We start from the raw sequence: 13,447 nt of genomic DNA on the forward strand, positions 1-13,447 counted from the left end.
CACCCGGTTATCATTTTCCGCAAATCCATTGTCCTGTTTTTCTTCACACGCGATTTTGATTTCCCACTGTTTGTTACTTAACCATCGGCGACAGGAAATACCATTAGGCCAAAATTGTGGCGATTCGATCGTTTGCACATCACGTAGTGATACGTTGATCTTTGCGTTGCGTCTTGCACCTGGGTGTTTTTGTTTAAAAAATACACAGTGTGATACAGAGAGGCCTCTGTTTTTAAGAAAATTCACCAAACCGGTCTGCGTGGACCTAGGTCCAATTCCAGCGATGTAATACCTAGCATTTCGCTTGTAGGAAACACCCTCGAATATATCATCATCAACGTTAATAGTTAATGATATTCCATCTTTAGTAGGTTTGAGCGCATGGTGGATATCATCAGACTTACGGACGTTAGACTGATGACCGAGGTTTCCCAGTTTCTCGGTAAACCTTTGTGTGCGTTGAATTGGCTCAGATTGATCACGTACCGTTGCATTGTTGCATGGATAATCTCGTGTCGCATCGGTCCCTAACTTTCCCCCGTTAAATGTAACGGTAGATGTCTTCTGTTGGTGTTCGTCCATGTGTGACGGTCCTTTACAGTCATTTGAAGTACACGTGCATGCACGTCCAAAATCGTGATTTTGACTATTCCAATGAACTAAGGGTCTTAAGTCATATTTACAATAATAATATTAAACGATTTCATTGAAAAATAAAACGTGACAAATTCCAAAGTTTGTAAACAAATAACCCAGGTAAATTTCGGCAACCATTTGAAGGTAAGCGCTAACCGTGACCATTTAAAAATCGCGGAAAGGAGGTATCAAATAAAGGAGATAACACATAACACATAGTAAAGAACAATCGCAGAAAAACAATATGTAGTAGTCGCGGAAAAGCGAGCAGGTTGGAAAATCAAAATCGCGGGAAAAAACAAATGCAAGTCAGTCGTCTTAGTGGAGCGTAGCAGGAACGATAACTCTAGGTTGTGACGTCACACACTACCCTTGTGTTCTCAAAATTCTGGAACTCTCTCTCTCTCTCTCTCTCTCTCTCTCTCTCTCTCTCTCTCTCCAACTTTGGGCTGTAAACAACCCATCAGCATATGAATGCACCAATAAGATGGATGCATGTACACAGTTATCACTTAAAGAGTCTAAAAAGAACAGGTGGTGAAACGCCTAATCAAGTGTTCCATAGTTCCACACGTCCATTTTCATGTTATATGATATAATGCATAGTTCAATCTAAGTATATTGCAGTATAGTTTATTTGATAAAGTAACACTACGGGAGCGGATCCAGACAAAACATATACTCTTTTAATACTGGAGGGTGAAATATAACGGGGGAGGGCACGTATATTACAAAGGTGACCCAGAGAGCCTGTAATGGGGAATAAAAACTTTAATCGTACCCAACATTTGTTTAAATGTATACGTACAAAGATGCACAAGAGCATGTCACGGGTTATCTGATGAGAAATAGGACGTACACTTGTAATATCTCCCTGAACTACAGGTAAGGTATGTATAAAATTACTTAGTATTTGTATTGATGATTAAGTATTTACATATAAATTCTGAGTTGCAAATGTGAATGGAATTTTACTGAGATACATGGGATCTCAGCAGAATTGTGAAGGGCAGTATTGATAAGTACTTTCTAAAAATAACTTCCATATTATATCTAGTACTGTAACCTAAGTGTCCCGTAAATCGTCCACTGTTTCCTGCAACTGCTGAGCGGTCAACAATTGAGTTGAGGCATCCCATACAGAACTAAAGTAAAGTACATACATAAAACAGTCCTTAAAGGTGTTTTGATTGGATAATATTCAATGAAACATATCCCAGAACCAATCGACGTTTATACCGATACTTAGTGGGCTTCCATACATTTCCATCTCGGTATGGGGTTTATCATCATGAGACTATCACAGGACATAAATTTAGAACCATCAAACATGATTGTAATAATCGCAATAGTGAAAGGATATCGGCTATAGGCCGACTCTTTTTGTATTGAAAAACAAATCTTACTTTATATTGGGTGCATTGGTTGACATTGTTACCATCAGCAAAATGTTTTACCATTGGTACGATAGTGGTATCAACGTTTGCTAATAAAATTCAGCAATGATAAACATTTTTGCAGACAACATAAAGCTCTGTTAGCGTTGGTAATTCTATTTATGACGGAATAAAAAATGGCTGAAAGCAACAGATTTTGTTTCAGTTTTCCCCATAAATTTTCGTAGACATCAAATGAAGACAATTTCAGACTTGTTGCTTCAAACATGTCCTTGGAAATGGGTTTTTTAAAAATCCAGTGTATATGATGGCCTAAAATTGTTCACTCTAACCATTGTATCCGGTGATCTACCCATGTTTTGCAAGAAAGAATACATCTTAGCTAGCCAAGGATTCTCTGTCACCTCCGCGCCCCATTTATGAACCGAAAACTCTTTGCTAGCGAAGATGGAAAAATAATCTGCAAAAGAAAGTAACTCACAGTACTGAAAAACATATTTCTGAACACATCTCCTCGCTGCAAAACTATGCACATTGAAATGAATATATCTTTGTTTCACATTTCGTGCTAACTGATCAGCCAATGGTATGCCAATGGTACCGTTGTTGAATTTCTCACCAAACTCATTCAGAGTAAACAGGGATCCGATAGTAGCAGTGGCTAAACTTTTTACCATTGATAAATCAGTGATGGCACCATTGGGTTTACTCTGAACGCACCCATTATTAGCTAAAAAATCTTGAAAGCAAGTTCTCCGATAAAAGGAGGGAAGTTTAAAATGCATCTAATGGATCATACTTTTTTGGTATGCAAGATAGTATCAGATGCGGAAAGGGGGTTTCTTTTTGTGTCAAAAGTTGGAGCAACACATTTCGTATATATCAATGTAATACAGTGTATAGTGGTGTTTGAAGTTTATATATTTTATATTCCTATTACATTGCTATATTAAGAATATAAATATATAAACTTCAAACACAACCATACACTGTATTTCGTTGCACATTTACTGCAGCTTGTCACAATAATAATGTAAATTAAAGACAGTGATAATTGGGATCAGAAAATATACGGGCGATTTGAAGGTAACAATATACAATGTAATATGAATATTACCTTCGTGCAAACTACATATGAAAAATGGAGAGTGATTTGATATTTAAAAAAAGTGGTGTAAATCAAATGTGGATTCTAAAGAACTTTTAGTAAACTTGAAATCGCAAAGCTTTTCTCAAAGCAGCAACATCAAAACGTATGACTTTCCAAACTTACAGGCGAGTATATACGATATATCACTCAGCTGATCCGATACGAAAGAGCTTGTTCTGCGTATGGACAGTTTTTAAATCGAGGCAGGCTACTGACAAACAAGTTGATAGTGCAGAGGTTTCAATATTCTCGTTTAAAGTCAGTATTTCGTAAATTCTATGGTCGTTATAGAAATCTAGTTCGTTAATACAACCTATCATTGGGGCAAATGCTGTCTGACGTGTTTCATACCGATTGTTACGCCATTCTTGGCACACTAATTTTGACAACGGATAATTCTGTTTACCTGATCAAGATATAGGATGTGACCGGTCGACAGGGGATATTTACTCCTGCTAGGCACCTGATCCCACCACTGGTATATCCAGGGGTCTGTGTTTGCCCACCTATCTATTGTGTATTGCTTATGGGATTTATGAGATTGTTCACTGTTCCTTGTCTTCACCTTGCATGAACACATATATGTAATGCTAGATTGTGTTATTCGTTCCATTTCTACTACTCAAAAGGTTTGTTGAAATCGAAGTCTATGGAAATGACGTAAATGGCGCGAAAGGTTGTACTAGGAGCACAGGAAATTATCTTCCCATCAAAGGAATTACAACAACTACAAGACAGTAACCACTTACTGGACAATCCCGAGGCGCTCCGAAAGGAAATTCAAGAAAAGGGGTTGGTAGCAGATATCAAATATGCTTCAAAAGCTTGAAATAAATCAGAATGGTTTGACCTGTAAATCAATCAGTATGTAAATCAATATGATAAATACAATTCCAGTTTTCTCTTTATCCGAGGATTCCACGACAGGCAAGAGGTGCTACAAGCTCGCCTGTCAGTCCTGGAATATGTTAATCAGAAGGCGGAGTTTAAGCTAATGTCCCCGCCCACACAAGGAATTCTAGATGAAAGGTGTGGCAGAGGGTGTATACCATTCATGGAGGTACAGTTTGTCTTTAAATTACTGTCAAAAAAGTAGACACTACATGACACATGCGCACTGTTAGTCTCCCATTATATAAAACCTGGTCAGCAGCATTAACTTAGTACTCAGAATTATAATGGCGATTCATTTTTTTTTACTTTCATCTGGAACTACGTATATATGCACCGTGGCTGACCGCTGCCAGAGGTCTTTCCTCCCTATGGCGTACAGCCAACAACAGATTTAATTATTTCTAGTAGATATGGATAAACTTGTAATTCTCTGGGGAATTCAGTTTTCTTTATAGATCAGAATTGATCATTAACATAAAGAACAATGCAAAACATTTGGAAGTTCTTTCGTGGGTTTTTTTATTACTAGTGCAGAATTTCGCTTTTGAGGAACATAATTGACGAAAATTTACATAGCAGTTTAGTTTCCAGTTGTACAGTATATGTTGCGGGTGTCATTTCGAGATGGCTGATTCAATAATACGATCCCGATCAAATCAAGCTTACAATATAAAAATGATGCGATCCCGATCAAATTAAGCTTGCAATATCAAAATAATGTTTGTTAAATATTGTTATAGTAAAACAAATGATAACATATTTGGATTACAATAAACATCACGGGGCTGTAATTATTGATACTGTACGCATGGCTTTCAAACAAGTACCTATGATAACTCACTAAATAAACACGATTAATTACGAGGGGATTTAGTGTGGGGAAGGATGTTCAATGATAAGAACGAAAGTAGAAATAATTCATTAAATGTGGTGGGTGAAAATGTAAAATGTAATACAAGGATCCTCAGAGAAAAAAATCGTTATCAAGGTTACATGTACTACTTTTTTATGCAGAAGGGGAACGAAAAATAGTTCGTTATATCCATCAATATTTGCCATGATATCCCAGTTCGTAATAACAGAAAAAATAGGAAGAATTAAAAAGCTATGTAGAATTATTCGCTGTATCCTTGTTCGTACAGTACAGGTTTTACTGTATATAAGTATGTATACATCTATGTATGTCAAAGGTCATAGACATCAATGTCGCTATAATTACATCGCACATACACTAATTAGATATTTAGAGTAGGTATATAATGTTTAATATAATGGATTCTGAGCTGGTGACGTTATTCGCCGGTGTCTTAGGCGTGTACAGTAAATATTTAGAGTAGGTATACGGTGTTTAATATAATGGATTCTGTACTGGTGACGTTAATCGCCGGTGTCTTAGGCGTGTACAGTAAATATTTAGAGTAGGTATGCGGTGTTGGCGTGTACAGTAGATATTTAGAGTAGGTATACCGTGTTTAATATAATGGATTCTGTGCTGGTGACGTTAATCGCCGGTGTCTTAGGCGTGTACAGTAAATATTTAGAGTAGGTATACGGTGTTTAATATAATGGATTCTGTGCTGGTGACGTTAATCGCCGGTGTCTTAGGCGTGTACAGTAAATATTTAGAGTAGGTATGCGGTGTTGGCGTGTACAGTAGATATTTAGTGTAGGTATACGGTGTTTAATATAATGGATTCTGTGCTGGTAACGTTAATCACCGGTGTCTTAGGCGTGTACAGTAGAATCAGAATTTTTTTTAAGACTTCGTAAAACAAAATTGCTCTGAATTTGTAATAACAAAATGACTGCAATCATAACACGTCATAATAAAAATATTGACATGAAACAATGTCAAACGAATTTATTCAGGGGAAGAATGACGTCACACACTGCCCAAGTGTTCTCAAGATTCTGGAAGGACGCCGACGTATGTTTCTCTCTCTCTCTCTCTCCCTCTCTCTCTCTCTCTCTCTCTCTCTCTCTCTCTCTCTCTCTCTCTCTCTCTCTCTCTCTCTCTCTCTCCACGATTTTATCTTTAGTAATATTCTTGCATTTCTAGCGAGGCAGTTCTTTCAGAGATTTCTTGGAACGGAAGCCAGGACTTTTGATTTCAAGTGGTTGAGGTGAGAAGATTGCTACTAATTAACTAATCATGTATTATTAGATATAATTATCTTCTTTCTTTATGCCCCCTCCTTCTGTACCCCTCTCCCCTCCTGCTTATTCCCCTTGTTCCACTCTTTCCCACATACTGTCACCCGACCCCCACCCCACATTCCGATTAACATACCGAATTAATCTTGATCAGTGACGAGATGTACTTAATGTCCGACAGCTTACCTCTAAATTCTAATTTCTACAATATCTACATTTGTATAGATCTGTCTATTTCATCAATTCATTCGAAACACGCAATTCAATTATGATAAAGATCTTTTCAAATGATTAATGATATTTTCAATTCTGAATTTTTGTGCACATTATTTGAATTTTAGATAGCATTAATTATTCTTCTGAATTGATGCGCGAATTAATTGAATTGTGGCTCTCTTCAAATCAATTAATGATGCAACAAGTTAATTGAGGCGCACTACAATTCAATGGAATAAAGTATAATAATTCAATAAACGTAGGCATTGATTCAATTATTGCTCTCTACAATTGAATTAATGATATCATGAATTCTATTGATACGCGCAAATAAAGATAGATCTTCAAAGAGGTCGTCAAATCATTAATACGAAACTCTAAATTAAATTTTCGCGAGCATTATTTCCAACATCTTGATGCACGCATCAATGGAATTGATGAGAGCAAATAATTGAGTTGATGTTTTCATCAATTTAATTAATGCGCGCATCAAATCAATTATTGTGCGCAATAATTGAATCGATGCGTGCATCAAATAAGTAATTAACGAGAGAAATAATTCAATTGAGCTGAAGAGGATAGCACAAATCCGCGGCCGTTGGAGGGGCGTTGTTGCAGCTATTTGTTACCCAGGGAATCAAGTGACATTGATATGAAACGAATAATGATTCAAATCAGTTATTTGGCGCAATCATTGAATTGATGATATCTTCAAATAATCAAAGATATTTTCAATTATTTGAATTTATGTTAATTCGGCACGCTAAGTAGTTTAGTGTAGTATGTATGTGAGCGGATCTAACATTTCATTTTAATCAGACTGATGTAGCTAACTTTTAGGACTATCTGTATGTGAACTTACAAAAAGTATCTTTAAATAGTGCGTTAAGTCCAGTGTGTTTGTTTGATTTGATGAACAGAGGTATAAATCGAAAGCAATTCACTGGTGCTCATGTAGACAACGTTTACATGGGGCGTGGATCCAAGAATTTGTACACAGTGTGGACACCTTTCGGAGACACTTCGGTGGAAATGGGTACCTTGGCTGTGTGTGAGGGATCTAACTCTCTACCAAGGTAAGGCTGTATCTGTAGGTGGTGGATCTAACTCTCTACCAAGGTAAGATTATACCTATAGGTGGTGGATCTAACTCTCTACCAAGGTAAGGTTATACCTATAGGTGGTGGATCTAACTCTCTACCAAGGTAAGGCTGTATATGTAGGTGGTGGATCTAACTCTCTACCAAGGTAAGGCTGTATTTGTAGGTGGTGGATCTAACTCTCTACCAAGGTAAGGCTGTATTTGTAGGTGGTGGATCTAACTCTCTACCAAGGTAAGGTTATACCTATAAGTGGTGGATCTAATTCTCTACCAAGGTAAGGCTGTATATGTTGGTGGTGGATCTAACTCTCTACCAAGGTAAGGTTATACCTATAGTTGGTGGATCTAACTCTCTACCAAGGTAAGGCTGTATATGTAGGTGGTGGATCCACTGGGGAGTGTATTTTGAATTAACAGGTGCTCGAAATCAAGTTAATAACAAATATTTTGTTGATGAATGATGGTAGTGATATGTTCATTCAAATTTTGCGAATTTCTTTTCACCAACAATTGACAGTGAAGGATTATTTGTTTACTATCATCTACCATTACAAGGGGATCCTCTGTAACTTTTATTGGGGCAAAAAGGAGGGCGTGCCTTACATTAAGGGATTAATGGAAGTGTCAAAAATGATTTCATGAGCTTTCGGTCTTACATACTTTCATGTAAAAACAAAGACAAAAAAATATATGTCGTACATATGTAAGTACGGTGATTCGGAAATTAAAGTAATATATGAAAAGGAAGTGCTTCTTAGTTTCAGGAAACTCCAAGCTACATATGGTGAACTGGACATGGAAAAGGAAAATGTAGAAGGTACTACTGCATGTAAACTATATAATAGCATGTACACTATATAATAGCATGTAAACTATATAATAACATGTAAACTATATAATAGCATGTAAACTATATATATATAATAGCATGTAAACTATTTAATAGCATGTAAACTATATAATAACATGTAAACTATATAATAGCATGTAAACTATATAATAGCATGTAAACTATATAATAGCATGTAAACTATATAATAGCATGTACACTATATAATAGCATGTAAACTATATAATAGCATGTAAACTATATAATAGCATGTACACTATATAACAGCGTGTAAACTATATAATAACATGTAAACTATATAATAACATGTACACTATATAATAGCATGTAAACTATATAATAGCATGTAAACTATATAATAGCATGTACACTATATAATAGCATGTAAACTATATTACAGCATTGTTATTTTCATTTCCCGAGTCCGGGCTGATGAAGATTATGTACTTACGCCTGTTTTCTCTCTGTTAGTGTTGAGATAAGATGAGGGTAAATCGATAAAAAAGATCACCGTGCTCATTTCCCTGTTCATCTAACAATTCTATATATATAGGTACCGGCTGGTTTACGGAAGACCCATTCGAAATTACGTCAAAGTTTGGTGGAACCTGGAAAACTTCCGATTTCCATGCCGGAGACGTCCTCATATTCACCATGAGGTATTGAGTCAGCTTGTAAATATTATATCATAAAGGTGGGGTTGTAAATATGATATAATGAAGGTGTGGTTGTAAATATAATATCATAAAGGTGGGGGTTGTAAATATGATATCATAAAGGTGTGGATGTAAATATAATATCTTAAAAGTGTGGTTGTAAATATGATATCATAAAGGTGTGCTTGTAAATGTAATATTTCTGATGGCCAAGCCCAAATGTTCCTGAACTTTCTGTACAATATTTCGCCTTTGACCAGGAATACGAAATGCACTGCTTGTTCTGTGGTTGATTATATTTCTTAATATCAACTTCAAAAATATATTTCTGCAAAGTATCCCATAGGCTTTTATGTTACTTTTTAAATTCTTATATGTCCATAATTTAAAAAAAAAGAAGTCATTTCTTAGATAGATTATACTCTAGCAGCATCTGAGCAAATGACATTTGTTCAAACATACCTATACAGTGTAGTCCAAAATTAATATGCAATTTTTATTCTGTAGAACGGTTCACATGTCCACCTCTAACCTTACCGACTTTATCCGAATCAGCTGCGACACAAGGTCTGTACAATCAGGGGTAGTAAAGATTTAACATCACATATCATCAGGGGTAAGGTAGTAAGGATTTATACATCGCGTATCATCAGGGGTAAGGTAGTAAGGATTTATACATCGCGTATCATCAGGGGTAAGGTAGTAAGGATTTATACATCGCGTATCATCAGGGGTAAGGTAGTAAGGATTTATACATCGCGTATCATCAGGGCGTACGGTAGTAAGGATTTATACATCGCGTATCATCAGGGCGTACGGTAGTAAGGATTTATACATCGCGTATCATCAGGGCGTACGGTAGTAAGGATTTATACATCGCGTATCATCAGGGCGTACGGTAGTAAGGATTTATACATCGCGTATCATCAGGGCGTACGGTAGTAAGGATTTATACATCGCGTATCATCAGGGCGTACGGTAGTAAGGATTTATACATCGCGTATCATCAGGGCGTACGGTAGTAAGGATTTATACATCGCGTATCATCAGGGCGTACGGTAGTAAGGATTTATACATCGCGTATCATCAGGGGGTAAGGTAGTAAGGATTTAGACATCGCATATCATCACTGGGTAAGGTAGTAATGATTTACACATCGCGTATCATCAGGGGGTAATATAGTAAAGATTTACACATCGCGTATTATCAGGGGGTAAGGTAGTAAGGGTTTACACATCGCGTATCATCAGGGGTAAGGTAGTAAGGATTTAGACATCGTGTATCATCACTAGGTAAGGTAGTAAGGATTTAGACATCGCGTATCTTCAGGGGGTAAGGTAGTAAGGATTTACACATCGCGTATCATCACTGGGTAAGGTAGTAAGGATTTACACATCGCATATCATCACAGGGTAAGGTAGTAAGGAACAATTCTCGGGATTCAAAATTTTTTAGCATCTTATCGTATAACAAGTATTTTCTGCGGTTGGAATATTTTGCAATTTCATCCATAAATGGTAGCAAATTATTCCCACCTCTGATATATCCAGGGGTCCGTGTTTGCCCAACTCCTAATTTTGTATTGCTTATAGGAATTATGAGATTGATCACTGTTCGTTACCTTCACCTTTATAGGAATTATGAGTTTGATCACTGTTCGTTATCTTCACCTTTCATTTAGCTGCAATAATGTAGCCCTATCCAATTTTTTTTAATTCTGACGTTTTCGGGATAGGGCTACAATTCCATAGGATCTCCGTAATGGTGCAAAATAATTTTATAAATAACCGATAATAAACTCTGTGTATTAGTCCCAAATGTTGTTTACACCAAAAGGAGTACCAACTTTGTGCTCGGGCATGTCTAATAAAGGTGTTTTTCATTAAATACAATGTACAGCATGCAAAATTCTTCGTCTGCTCCGCCATGCTTGTTATCGCGAGATCTCGTAGGTGGATCTAATGAAAAACCTAAGCATTGACAATCAGCGCGAAAATGTAGTTACTCGAGCCACTTCGACAAAGAAAGGAAAATCATATTGTTGCAGAAAGAATTTACACTCGGCTGTTCGGTTTTTAACTTGATATTAAATTCAAACCTTTTCAATACCGACGAAATAGCTTTCGCCTCCATACTTTTCCATTGATGTAAATACTACCTTATATGGCATATGCAAATGACTTGACAATCGGAAGTTTATACTTCAGTACATCAAACATGGCGCACAAATATGAATCGAGAAATTGGAATTTATCGAAATTGTTGAAAACGGTAGAATAGAGCCTCACAAACCTTAAGTTGCAGGTTGTAAATTTATATATTGACTAAGAAACATAGAATATCATTTTATTTACGTAAAGAAAGTCAGGAAATGTTTAGAATGAGCGCAAATGTTGCGGGAGTGAATCACTCCCGCATTTGCACCATTACGGAGATCCTAAGGAGTTGTAGCCCTCTCCTAAAAAAAAAAAAAAAAAAAAAAAAAAAATCAGAGAGGGCTACATTATTGCAGCTACCTTTCATTCTGCGTTTCCAATTTCTGCAGTTGCATTATACCTATATGTACCTATATATGAGCATGTATATTTTGCGATTGTAATTTTTGTGGCTTTTTCTTATCCGCGAAAAATGGATAACCGCAGAAAATACCCGTTATCCGGTATTTATTTCTTTAATATCCGGATTCTTCATTTATCTATGAATGATTCTGCCTGAAACCAAAGTGTCCGGATATAAACGAGGCTTGACTGTTTATACAGACTGGCTCAACTTTATACCACAGTTCTGCTTCAGCCTCCCACACAATGTGAACCCATAGTGTGACAATGAATATACATGTACATAAAACCTGTAATTCTAATTCATTTCTTTTCCCATCAGATGGCAGCCAGCAAATGAAGAAGCAGATCCCCGGTACATGGGCGACATAGGGGCGGTGGCTCCTAAATACGGATTGTTTGGTAAAGAACGTGAAAAAGTTTGGACAGTGGAGGACCTGAAAGTACAGTGGGGGATCTAAAATCTGTAGAGGCGGCCATGGAGAAATGATCATACACAACACACAGTGGGGGATCTAAAATCTGTAGAGGTGGCAAGGGAGAAATTCTCATAAACAACACACAGAGGGGGATCTAAAATCTGTAGAGGTGGCAAGGGAGAAATGATCATAAATAATTTGCATTATACACAACCTTTTCTCGGCATAAGATTTCTTACTACTCTTTCCAATAAATGTTTAAATCATATTGTGCATACTTTTTGTTGAGTAGCTTCATGGAGTCAACAAGAGGAACAAAGAAGATAAAAGATCTGTCACTCGAACCTTGGCCCCAGGGCCCTTATTCACAAAATATCTTACGACTAAGATCAAAATTTATGAACACTGTAATTTTCTTATTTTTCATTTCTTGTAGATTTTTTTTATTATCAGTTATTTTTTTCAGCTTAGTCATAAGATGTTTTGTGAATAAGGGCCCTGCATTTCTGAGCTAAAGCTGCACCCACAGAGCAGTGCAGACCAATATCCACCATCCACTTCAGTCCTATATTCCTTTCCTGTTATTTTTCCCTCCAATCTGATTAACATCACCTCCTCGATCCGCTCCTTTATTTTAATACTGTGGCTACATAAGGCGTTTAATCAGATTGTTGTTCCTCACAATTATTCCCAATTCCACCAGTTGGTACTATAGGAAGAAACCTTGTAAGAAACGTGTGGAGGAGCTGGGAGTCGAACCAGGAACCCTGCATTACGAGGCCAGTCCGTCTACTGAACCAGGGACCCTGCATTACGAGGCCAGTCCGTCTACTGAACCAGGGACCCTGCATTACGAGGCCAGTCTGTCTACTGAACCAGCCACCCCTGCATTACGAGGCCAGTCTATCTACTGAACCAGTCACCCCTGCATTACGAGGTCAGTCTATCTACTGAACCAGGGAACCCTGTATCACGAGGCCAGTCTGTCCACTGAATCACGGACCCTGCATTACTAGGCCAGTTTATCCACTGAACCAGGGACCCCTGCATCACTAGGCCAGTCTGTCTACTGAACCAGGGAACCCTGCATCACTAGGCCAGTCTGTCCACTGAACTATCCAGACTAAATCCTATGTCAAATTCTACCACCATGCATTAACATAAGTGTAAAATTAAACCCAGTTTTATTCCTGCATGGAGAAATTTCATGAAAACCATGTCACGAATATTTCTTGCCATACATGTAGAACAGTGCTTTTAAATGTCATTCTAATATTAGTTTAAGATTGTATCACTGTCGTAAACATTTATCATTGTAAACCAGTTTATAACTAGTAAATCGTGAAAGTCATCACAAATAATAGCTGGTTTACAGTTCACAGAGAAATAGAAAATTACAACAACTTTTGACTTTG

General features: G+C 37.1%; 1 protein-coding gene across 1 annotated transcript; it reads left to right on the forward strand.

Moving 5' to 3' along the window:
- Nucleotides 1–1,460: 1,460 nt before the first annotated feature.
- LOC125673933 (uncharacterized) lies at nt 1,461–12,305 on the forward strand. Its single transcript, XM_048910892.2, has 10 exons — nt 1,461–1,521; nt 3,813–3,975; nt 4,081–4,243; nt 5,947–6,004; nt 6,137–6,200; nt 7,368–7,523; nt 8,308–8,366; nt 8,953–9,058; nt 9,563–9,622; nt 11,936–12,305. Exons 2-10 carry the CDS (start codon nt 3,848–3,850, stop codon nt 12,072–12,074), a joined length of 933 nt encoding a protein of 310 aa, XP_048766849.1. The 5' UTR covers nt 1,461–1,521; nt 3,813–3,847; the 3' UTR covers nt 12,075–12,305.
- The last annotated feature ends 1,142 nt before the right edge of the window (nt 12,306–13,447 follow it).

Source organism: Ostrea edulis, chromosome 3, assembly GCF_947568905.1.
Source record: "Ostrea edulis chromosome 3, xbOstEdul1.1, whole genome shotgun sequence".
NCBI classification, from domain to species: Eukaryota; Metazoa; Mollusca; class Bivalvia; order Ostreida; family Ostreidae; genus Ostrea; species Ostrea edulis.